This window comes from Mustela nigripes, chromosome 1, assembly GCF_022355385.1.
Source record: "Mustela nigripes isolate SB6536 chromosome 1, MUSNIG.SB6536, whole genome shotgun sequence".
NCBI lineage: Eukaryota > Metazoa > Chordata > Mammalia > Carnivora > Mustelidae > Mustela > Mustela nigripes.
Window position 1 is genome coordinate 171,038,372 of NC_081557.1, and position 21,140 is coordinate 171,059,511.

Genomic DNA, 21,140 nt, shown 5'->3' on the forward strand with positions numbered 1-21,140 from the left:
ACCTCTCTTCCCTAAGGCCTATTTTCTTATTCAATTTCACACTATCTCTGCCATTTAGCTTTGCAGGCCTCACAATTTCTTTTAACAATCTAAGTTAAATCCATCTAAGCTGTCTTCGGCTTTCAGAAGATCATCAGAAGAACTCCCTAAATAATAGACATTTTCCCTTTCTACCATCAGTCTACAAAATAAAACCTTATTAATCTGCAACTCCTAACTAAAGAAGGCGTGATACCAAAGAAGCAGAATCTTGCCTGAAACCTCTCTCAAGGAGAGACTTGCACTGAATACCATGAATAAGATGACATGGGAATGTTCAACCTATGCAAGAACACTTTACTGACATAAACATTTACACATGAAAAACAGGTTGCTGATTATAATTCTGTCCAAGTTCTTTAGTAAACTTTAAAGGAGGTGCAATCCCTCAGCTCAAACATTGACAACCCTTTTGTTGGAAGTTGGTTATTTGGAAATCTGATTGTATCTTCACACAGGAATCCTAATAAAAGATGGTTTATGTTCCCAGATCAACCCACAAAGCCCACTTTTAATGCACCCCCCCCCCCCAAAATCTTATTGTTCCCTAGAAATGTTTTGGCAATGCTATCTCAATGGAAAATCCACTGTAAATTAGGATTTGGGATCAGTCAGTGGGAGTAAGGATTTTTAGTACAGTAGGTAGTCCAACTAAGGAGTCATCCCTCGGTGACATGGTTATGACTCAGGGAGCGGGAGAGAAACTTGGGTTTGAGGACTGGTTAAGGGAACTTGTTTGGAGAAATCTTGTTTAGGAAGCCAACTTTCTTCTTCCTTTTTCTCCCTTAACTAGTTGCAAAGGGAAATGGGAGGGAGAGTAAGGAAAAAGTTTTACAAAGTTCATGCTCTTCGCTTTCCCCACAATTAACAATATGTGCTAAGACAACACAGCAATAAGGGAGGAGCATAATTAGCGGGGGAAAGAATGTGGCACTTTGGTTGCATTGAAACTTACATATATAAATAACAAAAAAATAAGTTCTGAGGAATTTAAGCTCTGAAACCTTATAAAAATTTGGGAAATTAAAGAACTACTTCTTTAATTTTTCAAGAAAAAACTGTGTTATCATTTTATGTCACCAAAGAGTTGAAAGAAAAAAAGGGAAGACATATCCCAAATTATAAGTTCCTGTACACACTATATATACTGTATGTGAATAAAATCATTTTTAGTAGACCAAAAAACAGAACATGAATATTTTAAGAGAAATTTGATCAAATAAAAGAAACCTTTCAAATATTTTAACAACCCATAAAAATTTTCCAATTTAGGTTTTAAATGTACATTGCTTGCTTATTCATTTTATCTACATTATAAATATATATTAAACAGATTTAATGTGTAGTTTATATAAATCTACTCAGGAAAAAGTGGATTTATGGTAACATGGTAATGTAAGATTTAACTGTATAAAATACTATAACTGTGCTGTACATATTGATAATCACATTTACTACATCATTTCTATGTTTTCATATTTTTAGAGACAAAATTTGTTCTTGGAGGTAAAAGCCTATTTAGTTTCCACTTTTTGCAGAAATTTCCCAAGAGTAGATTAGAGGCTGGGAAAGTAATACATTATGATAGGTGGTAAGGAAAATAAAAATGGAGACTGTATATCAAAATACATCTATAATTTATAAAAAACATCACTACATAGTTAATAATCACTAAGCGCTAAATGGAAACTTCCATTAAGAATTACTTAATTTAAAATCTAAACTTGGAAGTTTCTTTTGAAAAATGTTATGATGATGACGTAGAGTTAAGAGGTAGGTCAAGACTTTTCCTTGGGGACATACCAACAAAACTCTTTGCCTATTTTTTGTGCCATAGAAAGATGATGTGAGTTATCTCCCGGCTTTGCATTTCCCTCATGCTAATTCTTCCTGAACCCAGTGCTTATCCTTTTGCTGTGACAAGAGGGATACATTTTGAAAATAATGATCATGTGATTCAAGTATCCACTAAAGGCAAAAAAAATAGCCAAGATGCAGGAAAACCAGAGCAGGTCACTATTTTAAAATGCCAATTCTATCTTCCTTGAAAGTTTCCAAAGTTTTCAAGCACAGGCAGTTAGATAGACTTTAATTTTTTAAGTGCCATGATATATTTTCAAATCTTGGTTACAGTGATTCATAATGTCCTGCCCATTCTTGGCTCCCTATGCTGGTTTATCATCTTTCTTCTGCTCATTAACTGTGGCAGAAACTCAAGATTTATTATGAACATGGTCTTCTTCTTAGCTATTTTCTTTAACATCTCATTAACTAATATGCTTTCAATGCTGTCTCTTTGTCCAATTTTCCAAGTCTATATATCTCAATCTGAATTTTCCCCTCTCTGTTTTGTCTATAGGATTCTTGCACTTGGACGCTGTTTAAGATGTAGGTGCCAAGCCTCACTGCTGCTTCCCTCCAAGGCAGTGTAAGGATGCAGATCTCATACGTCCTACCGCTGCCTGCATTCCTCTAGCAGCTGGAGAGCTCTGGACCTCCTGGGCCAGACCAGAGGTGCCGGGGAGTTAACACCCAGGCACCATTCTCAACAAAAGAAAAAGGGAAATTAGTAGATAAATACATCAATCTCCCCAGCCTTTCAGTGAGCAATTCTGAGACAAGCTCTACAGTCTCTCACAGCTTCCTCAGGAATACATCTGTTTTCTGGCCCTCTTGTCTCTCCTGTGTCATTTCCCCATGCCCTCACAATGCTTCCTGGGATTGTCTCCCAAATAAATTACTTATACCCAAATCCTTATCTAAAAGACTGCTTTAGGGTAGGCAGAGGTGATCCTAGCAAAGACAGAGGTCCTATTAATACTTAAAATATTTTACAGATTATAATAATCTCTAAACCAGCACTCTAACTTCTTTTATCCTCTGCTATCTTACCTTTTCGCCTTCTCTTGTGAGCTGAGTGTAGAGGTTCTTACAGACATTCTTGACTTCTGCCCCCAGTTGTATGGTGTCACTCCATGCGAGTCATGGATCTCTTCCAATTCTGTGTGTGTGTGTGCGCGCGTGTGCGTGCGCACATGTATACAACAGCAGGACTGTTGTAAGCATTAAATAAAATAAAGCATGCAAAGCACCTTTTATTTGACATCATCCCATTTCAATGTAGCAGTTTCAAATTTGGGAAATAAGCTACAACTTTCTTTTCTGGGTTTTTTTTTTCCCTCCAATAATTGAGCCAACTTAGAAAGCAAGTGTGGAAATCACAAATAATAAGAGTATTTTCTGATATGAGTGTAAGTTAATTACATGGCAAACTTTCTCTCATGAGCATGGTGTGGAAAGGACTGCTCTACTGAGGTACGTGGGTTTCTTTGTTTATTTTGTTAGATAGCCTTAGACACTGGTCTGGTGTGAGAATTAGCTGACAATAATTTGGATATTGACTCACAAAGATATCATGAAAATTGTTTATTTACTAAATAGTCTAGGACAGAAATAGCATTTGGTATATCAAGGGGAAAGAGACGTAAGAGGAATTCAATAAATATTTATGTTATTTAGAGGTACTATGGTGTTAAAGGTAAAAACATTAATAATGACTTTCCCTTCTCCATAGCATCCTACAGACCACAATCAGTATTAATATTGAGTGTGTTGTTTTTTACCGACTCTGCATTTCTGACTCATCATTTCATTCCCTTCTTTAATAATTTCATCTTCCTACACATTCCTCCCCTTCCTAAAATTTCCTCATTTTCTTCAATAGAATTTATAGCTCTTAAAGATTTTTCTGTTGACTGCATTCACATTTAATTATAAATCATGTCTTCAGCAGTTGGTTTATATTGAAAATGTAGATCAAATTCAATATCTGTCTGTAATGAATCAAAAGTCACTGGTATGATCACCGTCTAAATAGTCAGTCTGTGTGGATTTATGGCAACATTATTAGTACGTGATTAATCAGTACCTAACGCAAACCAGTTCATACCCAACATCTACTAAGTCATTTATTCTTACATTAAAGTCCTGGGGCACTGTTTTAGATCAGTTTAGAGTTTTGCTTTGTAGGATAGTACGTTGTTAAATTTGCCATCTGGCCCAACAGCTGATGTGGCTCACAAAGCCTGGAGAGGCCCCAGAGCTTTACTCCTGGGAAATATTTGGTCTACTGTGTGGTGTCATGATTACTGGTTCATAGCTTTTTTATAGCCACTGAAAAGAAGTGCAGAAAAATCTCCACACTGAGGAAATCCTAAACTGAAATTAATTTATTAGGAAAGAGTTCACTTACCTGAGGACCAGGTTGACCCTGAAATTGAAAAGAAAAAAAAGAGGAAAACAATTATAAAAATTTCTTTTTAAGTAACGATTTTCATTACCGAAACTTAAACTAGTTCTAAAACTCTTTACCAAATGTTTTTGAAGATCATAAACCTAACTACTGACAAATTTTACATTGTGGTTTTGAAAAACCATATTATATCTTGCTATTTTAGTTCTATGCTATTTATCTGAAATCTTGCTATCATGGTCTGTTTTATATTAACTCCAAAATGACTCAGGGGCTTTAGTATGCGCTAGAGTTAAATTGGAGAGAAAAAAAGGTAAAAGGTGAACTATGTTATCATAATGACTGGGTTATTTCAACAGAGGGCCTTCTAGCACAGACTATTACTATGAGCTACCTATTCAAAGAGCACAGTGAACAAGAAAAAAAGAGGCCGATATTTTTAGTTTTAGAATTCCGAGTCTTTGGAGTTCTCATTGTTTCAATAATACTTTAAGTCAATTTTGAAAATAAACACCCATCTTTTACTCAGTACAATCCAACCTAAGGGCATTTTAAAAGAATATAAGAAGCCTTAGGCTCAATTAAAGTGCATCAGAACTCCTCACTTGGTCGATAGTTTATGGAACCATTGGACGATGTAATTCAGTTTGAATGGCACTTTTCTGTTCTTTAAGCTAACAAAAATTTCAAAGCAGCATTGACTGTAAAAGCTTCTCAAGGAAAATCACCTGTGAATAAAAGTATTGATTACACATCACCTTCTTCTCTAATTGGGTTTCATACAAGAAGAGATGAAAGAAAAAGTGTACATCAAGTTAAGGAATCTTTAAAAATAAATTAATAATGTTCAATTTCATTATACCAGCTGCATGCCACTGGGCATCCATATAGAAAAGCACAGAACTAATACAACTCCCAAAGAACACGCTCCTTCCCTCTGCCTCCCTCCCTCTCTCCTTCTCTTACTCTCTCTCTCTCAGACCCTCTCCAGGCTTGGAATTTCTCTAGGTGCTTATTCTCTAACTGATTGGGAATAGAATAGATGATTTTTAAGAACTTTGTCTGAAAATGTGGTTTGCCAGGTTTTATCTAATCAAACCAGTTACTGTGGATATTACTCACAGCAATCCTGTGTGCTAGTGGTGGTACTTTTCAAGTACTGGGCACGTTTGGACATGTTAGTCTATTTATTCCTTATGACAGCTCTACATTTTACAAATGAAGAAACTGAGGCTCATAGAAATAAAGTAACAGTCACAGAGCTGATAGGTGGAAAAGACCATTTAAACCCAAATCTGATCTACAATGGTATCAGGGCACCCTTCAACTGAGAAGATGCTCTAAACTTCCCAACCACTCCTGACTGCAAGCAACAGCGTGAATCTCTGCTTAGAGATATAGACCCAGGACCAGCAGGCACCCAGCCTTTTAACTGATACTTGTATACAAACCAGGTCAGCTAAGGATCTTGAGGGTAACAGACAACCCTAAAATTAGCGTTGAACTTGGGGAACCTAAGGTAGGTGGAGGCAGGGCTCTCCACCTACATGTGACTGTAGATCTTCCCAAAGCCATGTAATGGACGAGATTACAATATGTGCTCACTCCCACTTATACTCTGCCTCTCTCTCTCTGGATGCTTTAAGCCTCTGACCTTCCTAAAACTTCGAATTAATGCAAACTCAAAAAATGTGAACATGCATCTTTTAAAGAAATCCAGAACACATTAGATCTTTTCTATGTTGTTGTTGTTAAAAACACAAAGGTAGGATTGTCTAAAATCAGAAATACTTTTGACAAAATAATAGTTTAGCATCATTGCTGAGATTGTTTGATTCCTACAATTGTTCTACACATGACAGACTATTCCTGTCTATCTTTCAAATGTGGCATTCCTGGGGTGTCTGGGTGGCTCAGTCAGTTAGGTGTTTGCCTTCGTCTCAGGTCATGGTCCTGGGGTCCTGGATCAAGTCCTGCCTCCAGCTCCCTGCTTAGTGGTGAGTCTGCTTCTCCCTCTGCCCTTCTCTACTGTTCATGCTCTCTCCCAAGTTCTCACTCATGCTTTCTCTCACTCATGCTCTCTCTCCCTTGAATAAATAAATAAAACCTTTTTAAAAATGTGGCAATCCTGCCATTGCACTGAACGAAAGATTTCAGCATAATGTATGCATATATTTATATTACTATAAACAAATACACATTAGGTTCTGGATTTTATGTTAGTGGTGGTGAAAACAATCAATAAGTGACAGTAAAATTGAAAAGTTGACTTTTACGTAAGTATTAAAAATTATGTAGTACCAGGAGACTCAGACTACTGCAATGTATGATATGAACTTCAAGTGTCTATGGTGTGCATGAGTGAGTGTGTGTGTGTGTGTGTGTGTGTGTGTGTGTATACAGAGTGGGGAACATGAAAAGGAAGGATGGAAGTGGGTGGTAGACAGGCTTCCCTCCAAAGTGATGCATATAACTTGACAAATTTGATTAAGTCTCCCTAAAACATGGATTACACAGTGTAAACCTTACACAAGATTCCAGGACTGCCTACCTCAAATCTTCTCACTCAGTGGGATGTAACAAAGATTCCCGAACAGATACCTAGAATACTGTAAGGAAACAGTCTAATGGCTGAAGTCTCGTAGTCTTCTGAATAGAGCTATGTGGATGAATGAGGAAAGTGATCAGAGGACAGGTTCAGTGGGCATGGCAGTGGCAGCTTCCCTTATGGGAATGCAGAGCATAGAAGGAGATTGGACAAGAGGCCAAAAGTGATGAACAGGGAGCAGAAACTCCCTAGTGATCGAGGACCCTAGCCATGAAGACTTCTTCCACACCAATCACAAAAGAAATATCTCAGAATTGCTTTAAGTCGCTTCTGAGTAGTTCATTGAGAAATCCAAGTATCCTCATTCATTTGTAGGTATTTTCTAGTCTATTCTAATTTACGGATAGTGAACCTTATTCGTAATCAACTGTGAGAGTTAATTCTTTTCGGTTTTCTAAAACACACTCCAAATAAATATTTATAAATTACGACTGAGGTTTACAAAATACAACTTACGTTGAATTTTTAAACAAGGAATTCCTTAAAAGGATGTTTTCCCTGAGCAAATCACCAAGCTGTTTCAAAAACTCAAATCTAGGATAATCAAGAGCCATCCCAAGGGTTAAATCACAGAAATACTGAAGTTTGAAAAGTAGATGCAAAGGTGGAGAAGGCTGAGCTCTGTGAGTCACTGATTTACTCTATGTCAACAGCTCGATACAATGCCCTCCAGGCAGCTAAGGCACCAGCATGAAGAAAAAGAAACAGCAGGAGGAGTGATTTTAAAAAGTGGTAATCAGAACAGCATGGTGGAAAACAATCAGCCAGTAGCTGATGCCTGACAGAAAAGTGTTCAAAGCAAGTTGAAAGTTTTGTGAGGCAAATAAACCACAATGGAGCATGATAAATGAGATGACATATCACTTGAGTATCTATCGTTACTTTAAGCAATTAAAGAGCCATATTAACCGTTCTCGGTTAGGCTGTTATCACAATTATGGCTGCCAGAAAGTGCTAACATCCTTCTCTAAACCGACAAAACCATTTAGATTTCTGACTGAGGCAATTAGTTTCACTACATGATATTTTTTTATGGATGGTAAATCTGTGTCACTCCTTTTCAGATGGGAAAAATGCCGTTTTCCCATTAACACATGCACAGCCAGGCACACAAATTTGTACTTTTAAAGTACAATCTTACTTTTAAATAGTAATTAGGATAACAGACCCACATACATCTTTACTGTGATAAATTCTGAAATAAAAATACTCTCATTTACAAAAACTTGAGGGAATATTAGTATTGTTCACGCAACTCTAAAAGTTGCTACCTCTGCTTCAAGATAATTAGAAAGAAATTACTTCAGTAACTTTGAAACTCATCCTTAACAATCCCAAACTTGCTACTACGTTTAGTACCCTCAGATGCAGATTTGTTCATTTTCTTGAACTGAAAGAAAACACTTCAAAATAATAACTTCTAAGTGTTGCATTTTGGAGCCCTTACTGCCTAAAAAGCTCATTGGAAGATGATGACTGTAATTTCATTATCTCTTTATAAGTCTTAAATCCACACATTTGGACGTCAAGTTTGTTTTTCTTTTCAGGTGAAAATAGCATCTAAAGTAGACATCCAGGTAAAGCTTTAGAATGACATGATAGGAACTCTGAGTGGAAACAGGATTGTCCTGGTGGCAGGATGTTTTGAGGACCCATAGATCCTAGCATAAAGCCATCTCAGTGGGATCCCTCAACCTTTCAAGAATCGCAGTCTGACCTAGAGTCTGTGTCACTAAGTGGAGCAGATACGCTCTACCCCTGTAGTACCAAGAGGCATCTTGCCCATCCTCACCACATGATGAGCTTGTTGACATTTCTTCCCCAGTATCCCAGTGCCCAAGTTAAAAGGTACTTCAGAAACAATTATTAAATTCCTAAGAGGTGAGGCTATTTTGACTAGTTCAAACACATGATTTCCAGTATCTCAAAGGAACCGTTAGTAAGTCTACTGTTCTTACACTACAGGATTAGATTTTCAAAATGTACCTTCTCAATCTAATAGCCTCTTTGCTTCTGGTCCCTGTAGAATAAACACATCTATGTCAAAGATGAAGTCTTTCCCCTCAATGGAATCTTCTTCAGATAAGAGAGATGGAACTAAGAAAGAAGCCTGAGGAGGCTTAAAAGGAGATCGTACCTACCTATACACATGCCACTGAACAAAATGCATGAGAGTTCCATCCTGAAGAAAAATCACTCCCTAGTTTGATTAGGCCTCCATAGTCAATTAATGTGAGAATATTCTACTCAATTACTTTGTAAATTATAAAACGCCATACAAATGCAGCATGGCAATTTATAGTAGCTTATAAAGCCAATACCAACAATTCATTCCGCTAATTCAAGTTTAGATAAAAAGTGTCTATTAATTTTAAAAACAAATTAACATGCAAATGATATACTACAGAGAAAAGCAATTGAAGAAATAAAGCATTATGGATTATGTGTATTAATTAAAAAATGACTTAGCAAAGACTGCATAATCTCTCAATGTCTGAAAGCTGCTCATGCTTCCAAGGACTTACACGCTTGACTGAAATAAACATTATTCATAATTTATACTGCCTGTTGTGTTACCCTACGGGATAGATATTAATAATTCTTACTTTATCCACATTCACATAATACTACTTAGATAAGAGTATTTCAATTTAAAGTTTTCTTTTAAAAATTATTTAATCCCTAGTGGTTTTAATTCTGGGAAATGCCATATTCTACTCCAGAGGAAACAAAAAGCTATAGTTTCAAGCCTGATGGGTATACATTCTCTAAAGTTTAAGAGTGAGAGCAAACATGGAGATGGTTTGGTTGGGTTCAATATAAAGAAAACAAAAATTTATTCAAAATGGAAGATTTGGGGGAGCCTGTTTGGTTCAGTCAGTGAAGTGTCTGACTGGTGATTTCGGCTCAGGTCATGAACTCATGGGTTGTGGGATCGAGCCCAATGTCAGGCTCCACACTCAGCAGGGAGTCTGCTTGAAATTTTCTTCCCCTACTTCTGTAGGTACTCTCTCTCTTTCTCGCTCTCAAATAAATAAATATTTTTTTTTTAAATGGAAGATTTGGGGACCTGGGTAGCTCAGTGGGTTAAAGCCTCTGCCTTCAGCTCAGGTCATGATCACAGGGTCCTGGGATTAAGCCCCACGTCAGGCTCTCTGTTCAGCAGGAAGCCTGTTTCTCCCTCTCTCTGCCTGCCACTCTGCCTACTTGTGATCTCTGTCAGAGAATAAATAAAATCTTTTAAAAAAATGGAAGATTTGTTCCATGATATTTGCCTTTCATAATTAGATAACATAACTTAAAGATTTACTCTTATATACAAATAGATTAACATATCCTCACAATAATTAAAAAGCATTATTATACTTTCAAACACAATACCATATTTATCTTTTCAAGATTAAATGCTCATAATGAGAACATAGAAAAGTAAAGAATTTTATAATATGCATGTTTTGTCATTAAAAATTTCATAGACTAAATGTAAGAAAGATAAGGATTCTGCATTAATTTACAATGTTAGAATTTATTGGATTCCTACCATTCTCCTGAGGTTGATTTGAATTATTGCTTACATATTTCTATATAAATATTTAAATATTTATAAATATACAGATACATTCGCAATTTTTGTATTTTATTTTATTTACATTTTATTTTTATTTTATATTTATTATTTATTTATTTTTCTTTATGATATGACACTGAAAAATCAGTGTTATTCCAGTTATGAATTTCATATATTTTATTTACTTACATTGTGGTATATAAAACACAGATTATACATTTTTCGGATACAGTTGTACATGTGTATACATATGTATTCACTCAGACCTATATTTGTAACTCTATCTCCATAAAGGAAAGGGAGGAAGGAAGGGAGGGAATGGGAGGTGGGAGGAGGAAGAGAGGAGAATGTATACTTCTGGGGAGTGGACTTATGGGTAATTATTTCCATCTTTAGAGGTTTCTATACTGTTCAAAATGTTACTAGCCCCATGTCTTGATTATAAAAATATTTATCAGGGGCGCCCGGGTGGCTCAGTGGGTTAAGGCCTCTGCTTTAGGCTCAAGTCATGATCCTGGGGTCCTCGGATCGAGCCCCACATCCAGCTCTGGGCTCCGCGGAGAGCCTCCTTCCTCCTCTCTCTCCCTGCCTGCCTCTCTTGTCCACTTGTAATCTGTCTGTCAAATAAACAAATAAAATCTTTAAAAAAATATTTAATCTTTAAAAATATTTGTCACACAGTACTTACTTCACTGCAGAAAACTTTTAAACAGAATCTTAATTAGGTTGTTAAATTTTTTCCATACTAAATTCATTCATTCAAAGATCTAGGTCCGTAATTTTGAGTTCCATTTCCAACTTCTCCTAATTCAGGCTCTTTTTAATTACGTGGAAGAATTTTAAAAAAGTAAAAGTATTAAAACTATTCCTCAAAATTCGATAAACAAACGTTTTCAATTTACTTTCAGTGTATGTCCCACATCACTGCTGGAGTAGATTAAGAGTAGGGAAGGGGGCAGGAGAGTTCCAGAGTTGATCACCTGATTATAGGAAATCACGGATCCAGATAGTACAGGATCCCAATTAGGCCAAGTTTGTTAGAACCTTTGCTATTTTGCAAAGGTTTGGGGATTTGGCTGCATTATTTCATGGAGTTACTTGAAAAACTTATGCTTTAGGCTATCAGTGTGTGTATCAAACTTTTAAAACATAATACATATCCAAGTCTTCTCACCAACTGGCATGCAATCAGGAAGGGCTCTCAAGGTCTAAATAAATGACAAGTTTTACAAACATATGTTTGGTAAACATACAGAATACATGTGAGGAAAGACACCTGCTCAGCTTCTATAGTTTAAAAACACATGCTTTTTGTTGAATGCAAAGGCATTTTTTACTGCCTTGTCAATTTTTATTGTATATATATCTTAAACTGATTTCTCCAAAATAAAAAAAATGTTTATTAACATCTTTAAAAGTGTGCTATTTTGATTATTCCAGATAAATACAGAAAACAAATTTATAAACATCTAACAAGCTTATTAAATTTATGTCGGTGTCAAATTCCAATTTTCTAAATAGTGTATAAAATATGGGTGTTAACAGTGTTCTCTACAGCTGCCTGTTCTAGATGTTTTGCATTAACAGATAAGTGCTAACAGAGTAGTTAAGTTCATAATGCCTGAGTCACATAATGCTTATTGCTCCAGTGAAAAAGAACCCTAAATATGAAAACTTATTTTAAAACTGGGAAAAAAGGTCTTGCAAATTGAGAAGCTTGTGTGCCTTAGGATCTGAGATGTTTGGGTCTACATGGTAATAACTACTACTTACAGACTACCATAAGACACCAAAAGCATTATAAATGACACCTCTGTTACAATTACCCTGCAAATTAGGGTTCATTTCCATCATTTGTCATTGAACAATCCAAGACTCAGAGAGGATAGGGTCCCCAAAATTACACAGCTTCTTAAAGGGGAAGCTGGAATATGAACATGGGTCTGACTTGAATGAACCCTTTTGTGTTCTCACTTGCATGATGCTTGTGACTGAAGCCATGGGTCTGGAAGAGATTCCCCACAAAGGGAAGCATGAAGAAGGGATCCTTAACCCTTTTGTGAATTGAATAAAAAGTTATTGTTGCTATGAGAAATATTCATACATGGAACACTTAAAATTTTACACACACACACACACACACACACACACACACACACAAAGACTTCCTTAAGTCTACCCATCAATTCTCTAGTGAATCATTCACCCCAGTATAAGAGAAATATACCCCTGGGTGGAGAAATAGAAACATTTCAGGAACAAGAGACGAACAGTGTCCCATAAAGGAAACAGGAGGAAGAAATTAAAAACAGCAGTGAACTAGTATTATAGAAGTCAAAGGTGGAAAGAATTTCAAAAAGAGAAATTAAAATGAGGACCAAAAAGAGTCCATTGCATTTAACCAATAGGAAGTCAGAATCTTTAGTGTAATTAATTGAGCAGTGAGGTGAAGAAATTAAGACAAGAATAACCTCCTTAGATGGCAAGTGGCTGTCATCTGAAGGTCAAGTGTGATAGGTTATTAATGGCTGCCTGGAGTGATGGGTTACAAGAAGGTTCTGATTGGGAAAGGTGCTTGGATTAACCAACAGAGGGTAAAAAGTAGAAAGTATGTGTACCAACAATTTGCCAACCTGTGTAGACAATTCTTTTGAGCAACTGTGTGTGAGGGAAGAAAAGAAATAGGATAGAAGCTAAAAGGACACAAGGCTGAGGTTTTTTTGTTTTGTTTTGTTTTTGTGAGAAAGATTTGAAAATGTTTACAAAACTGACAGAAAACATAGCTAAGAGAAAAAGAAACAGCTTGTAGAGAAAAATAAATATGTAAGAGAACACAAAGGAAGAGAGAATAAAACTAACAGTGTCTGGAAAAGGTACGGGGTCAATGAAGTTGCTTTTGTTGTTGTTATTGCTGTTTAAGATGGAAGATACGGCTTCACTTTATGCCAATAGAATTATCCAGGAGATGGGGCATCATTTTGTCCGAGAAGAGGAGAAAGTGAGGACAGATACAGATACATTTGGATATACAGAGACAGAAAATGGAGGTATTCCATGCCCTAAATCTCAAGGCACTCTGAAGTTTGCTGGGTGTGTGATGAGTGTGGAAGAATGAGGCTGAGTGTTTATTCACTCAGCTAACATTTGTTAAGTACCCCCAGGTTGCCAGGCATTCTTTAGGTACTAGGAATATGGTGAATAAAACGAAGTCCCTGCTATCATTCTTGTTGGGGGAGATAAGACTGTTAATAGAATGTTTATAAAAAATGCTGCAGGTGGTGGTAACAGCTAAGAAAAACATACAAGGAAAAGGAGGCTATGAGAGGCATTCAGTGGGAGGGTGTCATTTTATCGGGTGGTCACAGAAAGACTGTCCAACCAGAAGAAAAAGGGGAAAAGGAACAGCAAGTGGAGGGATCAGTAAGGGGGAGATAGATTTCAGATAGATTGAAGGGGGTGAGAGCGTGTGAAAAAAAGAGAACTCAGGAATGAGTCCAAGGTTTGCCTGGGACAAATAAAAGAATGGAGATGCCATTTCCTGGTGAGGGAAGGCTGTGAGAGAAGTAGCTTTGCAAAGTAGAGGCTCAGGAACTTGTTTAGGACATGTTAAGTCTGAGATTTCTATGAAACACCCACATGGAGATGTTGAGTAGAAGGTTGGATATCCAAGACTAGAATTCATAGAAGAAGTCCAGGATAGAGATATAAATTTGTGAGCCATTGAGATATAGATAATATATAAAACCATGAAATTATATGGGATCACCTACAATGTAAATAAAAACAAGAAAGAAAAAAGGTCCAAGGACTGAGCCTTTGAGCATTCCAACAGGTACTGACCATGAAGAAGAAAAAGAACTAGCAAGGCTGCGGAGAGGCCAGGGAGGTAGGAGGAGTGCCTTGAGAGAGTTATGTCGAGCAAGGGGATAAGAAGAGAAAGTGCTACAAGAAGGGAGTGATCAGGTGTGTTGAATATAGTCCAGTAAAATTTGAACTGAACCCTAACTACTAAATTTGTCATGGTGAAGATAATCAGTGACCTTGACAAAAATGGTTCCAGCAGAGTGGTAGAGATGAATACCTTGTTAGATTTAAGAGAGAATGAGAAAACAATATTTTGGTGACTGTGGACAACTCTTTCCATGAATTTTGCTGTGAAGGGTAGTGGGAGTAAACAAATACAACAGTGTCTGGGAAAAGGTACGGGGTCAATGAAGTTGCTTTTGTTGTTGTTATTGCTGTTTAAGATGGAAGAATATGGCTTCACTTTTTGCCAATAGAATTATCCAGTAAGGAGGAAAAATCACTGATATGGGAGGGAGCAATTACAAGAACAATGCCTTGAGCAAGGCAGAGAGATTAGCTTAACTGCACAAATGAAGGGGCAGTTGATCCCTTGTAACAGGAAGAGAGGAGGGTATATATGTGAGTGAATTATCAGATCTGCTGGTGGGAGTGTATGGAAGCTATATTTTGATTGCTTCTATTTTCTCAGGGAAATAAGAAACAAGGTTATCAACAAAGTTAAGTGTATAGAAGATGCTGGAGGATTCAGGAGCAAAAAAAATTTTGAAAGAACTAAGAAACAGACAGTCACTGGATTATGAACATCGATCAGGGATCCAGGAAGCACAGTGGATCCTTGTGATATTAGTGGTGTGAATTTAAAATGAAACCAGTTAACTGGGTTGTTTTTGTCCTCCTTCATTAGTGATGTGGGTGCAGGTGCAGAGTAGAGGGTGAGTTGTATTTTGCCAGGCTTGGGTTTCCCTAGGCTAGGCAGGAGAGAGGAAGAAGGGCGTTTGCAGGTGTATGCAAGAGCATGATTAAAATGACACACAATGACATGGCATGTATCAAGAAGAAAAGTGAGGATACGGGAGGTGTGCAGGTAGTAGTCTCCATATCTCTGTTAGATATAAATATTTTGTTCTTCCACATTACTTTTGGAACATACCACTCACTGAATTCTATTTAATATGTTCAGTTGTACAAATGCTTTTGTAGATTAGCAGAATGTATGATGAGTTGATCTGTGGTTATAGATTTTACCAGAACTGTTTCAACAGTTTCTTGAAACATGCTGTTATTTTATTTTAGTTATTTTATCTATTTCTTTAGACTTAGTTGTAGGAATATAGTCTCAAAAACAAAGTCTAAATAAAAAATTAATTAAAAAAAACAAAGTCTAATAATAATAAAGATATTATCTATATTCATTCAATAAGGACTAAAAAATCATTAAAGTATTGAGTAATTACACAAAATATTTGCCTGAAGTACTCAAGATTTCCTTACAAATCTCAGTGTCTTTAGACATTATTCATGACAAGCTACTCTAAAATTTATATGGATCACTCATTTCCTACATTTTCTGTTACAAGGATAAATAAACTTTACCAACCAAGTCACAAAACTTTAAGGGTTATGGAATCTATGCAAATGAGGCACTGGAAATGCTGGAGAAAGAAATATAGCCCTTAGAGCACTCAGGCACTCCCAGCAGGATGGACAGACCGAAGTTTAAAACTTCACTTTTACTCTATCAAAGGGAATGACATCTTATTTTGACCAAACTGAGGCTCAGTTGGACCTGCAGATCAAAACTTGTGGCTCAGCCTCTGAAGAGACCTTTAGCCCTCATGACCTCCCTGCAATCATCCAGGTTCCTGATGTCTAGCACATCCTTGCCTGATTATCTCTTCAGCCTTCAATGCCCGTTGTCCATTCCTTGTCAAAATCCCATCCAATATTACACTAGATATTAACTAACTAGAATCTAAATAAAAACTTGAAACATGACCTGCCCCCCCAAAAAAGGAAAAAAAGAAAAAAGAAAAACAAACCCTATCCAGACTTTAAGGCTGTCATAAAGATTCGCGTGATTTCCCACAGCAGATGGGAAATTTATTTCTTAATATCCACAGATTGTTTTCTTAATTCCTTTATGATATTACATTCTGCCTAAAATTATATCTATCGGTATCTTCTCTCCCCTATTAAATGGTACACTCCTTGAACAGCCAACACTTAACCATGCTGTTACAACATACCAGGCACTGGGCTGTTTGCTTTGCACACACTATTGGATGCCATTATTAGCCCATTTTACAGTTGTGGAAACTGAGACAAAAAGAGCTTGAGTGTTTTACCCAGGATCACACAACTATTAAGTAGAAATACTGAGATACTATTAAGTAAAAATACTGAGATATAAATTTAGATTCCAAAGCCTATGCTTTTTTTTTCTTATGCTCTACTGCACATTGGACAGTGGAAGGTAAACAATAAAATTTGGTTCAAAAAATTCATCTTTATATGAAGTTTCATTCAACCAGCCTACTAAATTCTAGGCATTGTGATGGTGCCAGGAAAAAAAAAAAAAAGGAAAAATATGGCATGGACTCTTCAACAGGGAATCCACAGTCACAGACAACTGAGAAATGAATACATCTTCAGATTCCCATACTTTACTGGGCTTTTTCTTCCCACACAACTGAAAGGCCTTGTGACAAAGGCTCCAGTTGTAAAAACTAGTTATAGTGCTCTCTTGTCACTGCAATAAAATTGATTGTATTAAAAAATAAGCCACCTTAATTTAACATTCTATAGTTGTACAGCTGGTGATGTGGGGACTGAATTAGATACTGTAATGCAGTCTTCGAGAGTATATTGAATACACTTCATTTCTTCTGTAATATAGATGTTCTCAGTTGAGACAGGGAATGTAACTTAGCATTTTCAGAGCCACTGGCTAAATTACCTCTATTGATGAGGCTCGGCAGGTTCTTTCTGAATGATTCTAAATAACTGCCAAGGGATAAAAGATAGTGCTCCGTGGGCTATAGCCACAGAATGCTCAGAGCCTACTGGGAAAAGAATAAAGCACAAGGTCCTGTGCATGAATGGTTCTATGTTCTGCCTGGAGCATGGCTGACTTACCATCCCTGAAACTGTATAAATGAAAGGAAGTAGGCCAAGGTAGACATTTGTATTAATAATTGGTATGTACGAAGTAAATTAGGCTATCCCAACAGGTCCTTCCTAAAGGAGTGGAAAGGCAGTACAAGTCTCCAGAAATAAAGTCTGCTAAAGCAATCTTTTCAAAGCTCTTGACAAACTGCAAACCTCAGCCATTTTTTTCTCATTGAAAGGAGAGTTCAGGGAGAACTTTCAGTCCGGTTCACATGTGTGTGTGTGTGTGCACGTGCACACACACACACACACACACACACACAATGTATAGGTGTATGAAGCATGAACTAGGACATCAGAGTTACATAGCATTGTCCTTATTCACAACGGAAGTTAAGGGACCTGGTTCTGTCGTTAAGCAGAGGGAGGATTTTTCACCAATGTCAGAGGGCAGGTGGAGTGCAGTTCCAGGTTCCTTTAGCTCCTGTGTATATTCCCTCATGCACAATCTGTAGTACAGTGGAATCTGGGCCCCTTATTTGTACAGTTATGTTGAGAATGCAGGCAGGAACAACAAGAGCCATCCCAATAAGAAGAGAGAAATCGAGAAATTCAACTAAACCATTATTAAGATTTCTAATTTTTTGAAGAAAACAATAAATCTGAAAACTTTTTGCTTTCTGATCCTAAAGGATAGAATTTAACCTGCTTATTTCCTGGTGTAGAAATTTCCCAGTTTTCTAAATTCTTCTTTTCAACATGTCCCCTTCATGAAGAGCCCATAGTAGGGAAAGAGTGGTGAGAAATAGTAATCTCATTCAATAATGCTATAGAATCATATTTTGTTCTAACCTCTATAGAAAAAAAATGAATCTGTTTGGCAACAATATCCTTTACATCAAAAAATACATATCATTCAATCTTATGTCATTTCATAATAAATTTTTGTTTTCACTTGTATAAATACTAACCACGTCTAAATAAGATTTGAATCCAAAAGAGCAATCAAAGTTTATAAAAAATGCCAAGTCATTCAAATATTTTAACTCAATTCAATAATAAATAGATTTCCAAACTTTCTCTTAACCTTTTTTCATTGAAATTGGGGTAAAACATAAGATTTAACTCAAGTAATTAAGGAGTAATACTACTTAAATGTAGGAAATAAATTTCCTTCATGGTGTTATTCTATTTCTTAACTATGCAAGCATTTAAAAAACAAGAATGTTAAAGTTTATGGCTGATTAAAACCTGAAAGACATTATTATTTAAAAGCCCTTATTTTTCTTAAGAAACTAAAACCTCCATGTGCAGAAACAGAATGCACATGACTAATTCATCTTAAGCAAGAAATATACTTGATGTGGCTTGTGCCGTGATGATGAGAATGCAATAAACTGTGAAAAATGTCATTTCTAAAAAATTATTTGGCTAGTGTTCAGCAAGAGACGAATCTTTGTAACAGATGTGACATGATGACTTTGATGAATTAAACTTATTAAAATATGGAGCATTTTAGAAGATATTCCCTTAAAACTGAATTAATTTAGATAGAATATACTGTATGTCATTATACACACAGCCATTTCCATCACTGCGGAATAGATTTGTGTCAGTGAGATGATGTCTTCCTTCAAATACCTGCTTGGGGTCCACTTTTTGTTCTCTAATTTAAAAAATGAAGAGGAAACTTGGACTTACTCTCTGAAGTTTCCACCAGCTAGAAGTCTATAATTTTTGTATTTTATGCACTCAGAAACTTTCCATGTTTGAAGATAAAAATATCAAAAGAAGATATCTCTTCTAAGAAAGGTTTTTTTTCTACTTAACAGAAAAGTCTGAGCTACAAAGCATTCTGAATAAAGTGTGGATATCTTGGTCGATTACTACAGACATATCATTTTTCAATTTGTTACAAAGAAATTAAAAGCCCATAAGTATGGATATTAGCACTTAATACTCTATTATGGGGCTTTAGTGTCCCATAAGGTATATATTGGGATGTCAGACAAGGAGTCAGTTTTATATAAGTGGACGTATTCTTATTTCTGGGCTTCATATGGTGCCCTAATGGATCATGCCAAATCATATTTAGCTAACTTTGGTTATAGCTTAAAAGTCAGAAGTTTGAAGAAATGTAATTTAGTAATCTATTTAGATACCATTCTTGGTATCCTAATGCATTTAAAAGGCTAGCTAGCACAGAATGAGACAAGGTGAGAACAAATATGTGACAAAAGATGTCATTTTTAAGAGACTGATCATGTGATTTTAAGACCAAGTCACCTATAGCTACTTTCAGCAAGCAAAAGCAAGATGTAGCAAAGAAGCGTTCCAAACTTAAAATGATGCTGACTTCCAATGCCCCCCAAAAAAAGAAAATTCTCATACGAACTGTCCACTTTGAATGTTATCAAAACACTTCCTAAAAAGAACACTTATATTGTTTGTGGCATCTAATTTACAATACAACAAAGAGTATTATATATAAATCACTGAAAGTACTAAAGTAGGCGACATATTAGCAATCATTGTACTTTAGGGTAATAGACTGAGTTCCTGTTTCTACAGAGAAATAAGACAGGTCAATTTTCACTAATAATTTACAATGAATGAAGTCATTCTTATTTACTCTATTTTTAACAGAATAGAAGTCTAGAAGACGAGCAAGGTGCTTTAGTTCTTAGAGTTTCCAGAAAGTACTAGAAGTTCTAAAAATGAAAGAAATTGCCTATTCTTTAATGACAAAATAAAAGCTTCCCCCTCCTCACAGTGACAAATAGGAGGTGTCTCAATCCAAATTCATTTGCCTTGTGGTTTTGATTAAATATATACACATTGGAAACTTCATATTACAGAGAATGTACAATTCTTGCAGTGAGATTCTTACAAATTATCATATTTGATATGGGGTCAAGCAATCTTCCATTTTGTTCAAGATGTTCCAATGACCTGAAATTGTCATCAGTTTATGTTTTGCAAAGTCTCTCTTCCTAAAGTCTATTCATACTGTCAAACTAAAGATTAAGATTTTTCCCTCCCTCTAAACAGGAGAGGTAATTCCTATGAGAAAATAACATTTTTAACAACTAAAACCCAGGGGACCCAGTCGGGCAAAGGAATAAATCCTCATCCTTCGCACAACTTTCAAACTGGAAAACAATACAAGAATTCAAAAATCGCTTCTTTTCAATTCATGCTATATAAGGTACAAAGTAAGTTTTATGTAATGGCCATGCCAGATCCACTTTGCTGTCAGACATGAGAATTCAATGGATAGAGGCTTAACTTTAATATGCAAAGTAGAGGGTTGGGCGGAAATGGAGGGGGGCATCAGGATAAATAACCCACACAACTGAAAGTAGGAATTCAGATCATTTCCTATCTGGGGATATACAGGGCATATTGGAGAATGGTCAGACTACCTGAAAGGAAACCACAAGCTGATTAGTTCCACTCCAAGGGATGGTTTTTAAAAACCCATTCTTATTCTTTACCATTGATTGGATGTCTAAATAGAAGGCTACATATGGTGAAAGATATATACATTGGGTCATTATAACAGAAAGGCGATAAATTATTCGGGGTGCCTGCAGAGAACTCTGTAATCCACTCTTTCCATTTTCACTCTCACCTGTGAAAAAGCCTGAAACTTATGCCAATTGGTTGTTAATAATGTGCTCTGGAAGGGAGCAAGTTGAAATTGTTCCCAAAACTGCAAATCAAGAGACAAAGTATGTGTGTCTACTACTGTTGAA

General features: G+C 36.3%; 1 protein-coding gene across 1 annotated transcript in view; it reads right to left on the reverse strand.

Moving 5' to 3' along the window:
• COL25A1 (collagen type XXV alpha 1 chain) overlaps positions 1-21,140 on the reverse strand; it is a 467,761-nt gene that overhangs the window by 178,450 nt on the left and 268,171 nt on the right. Inside the window, exon 5 of the mRNA XM_059377104.1 lies at positions 4,292-4,309. Coding sequence (XP_059233087.1) covers positions 4,292-4,309 — 18 coding nt within the window. The remainder of the gene's footprint in view (positions 1-4,291; positions 4,310-21,140) is intronic.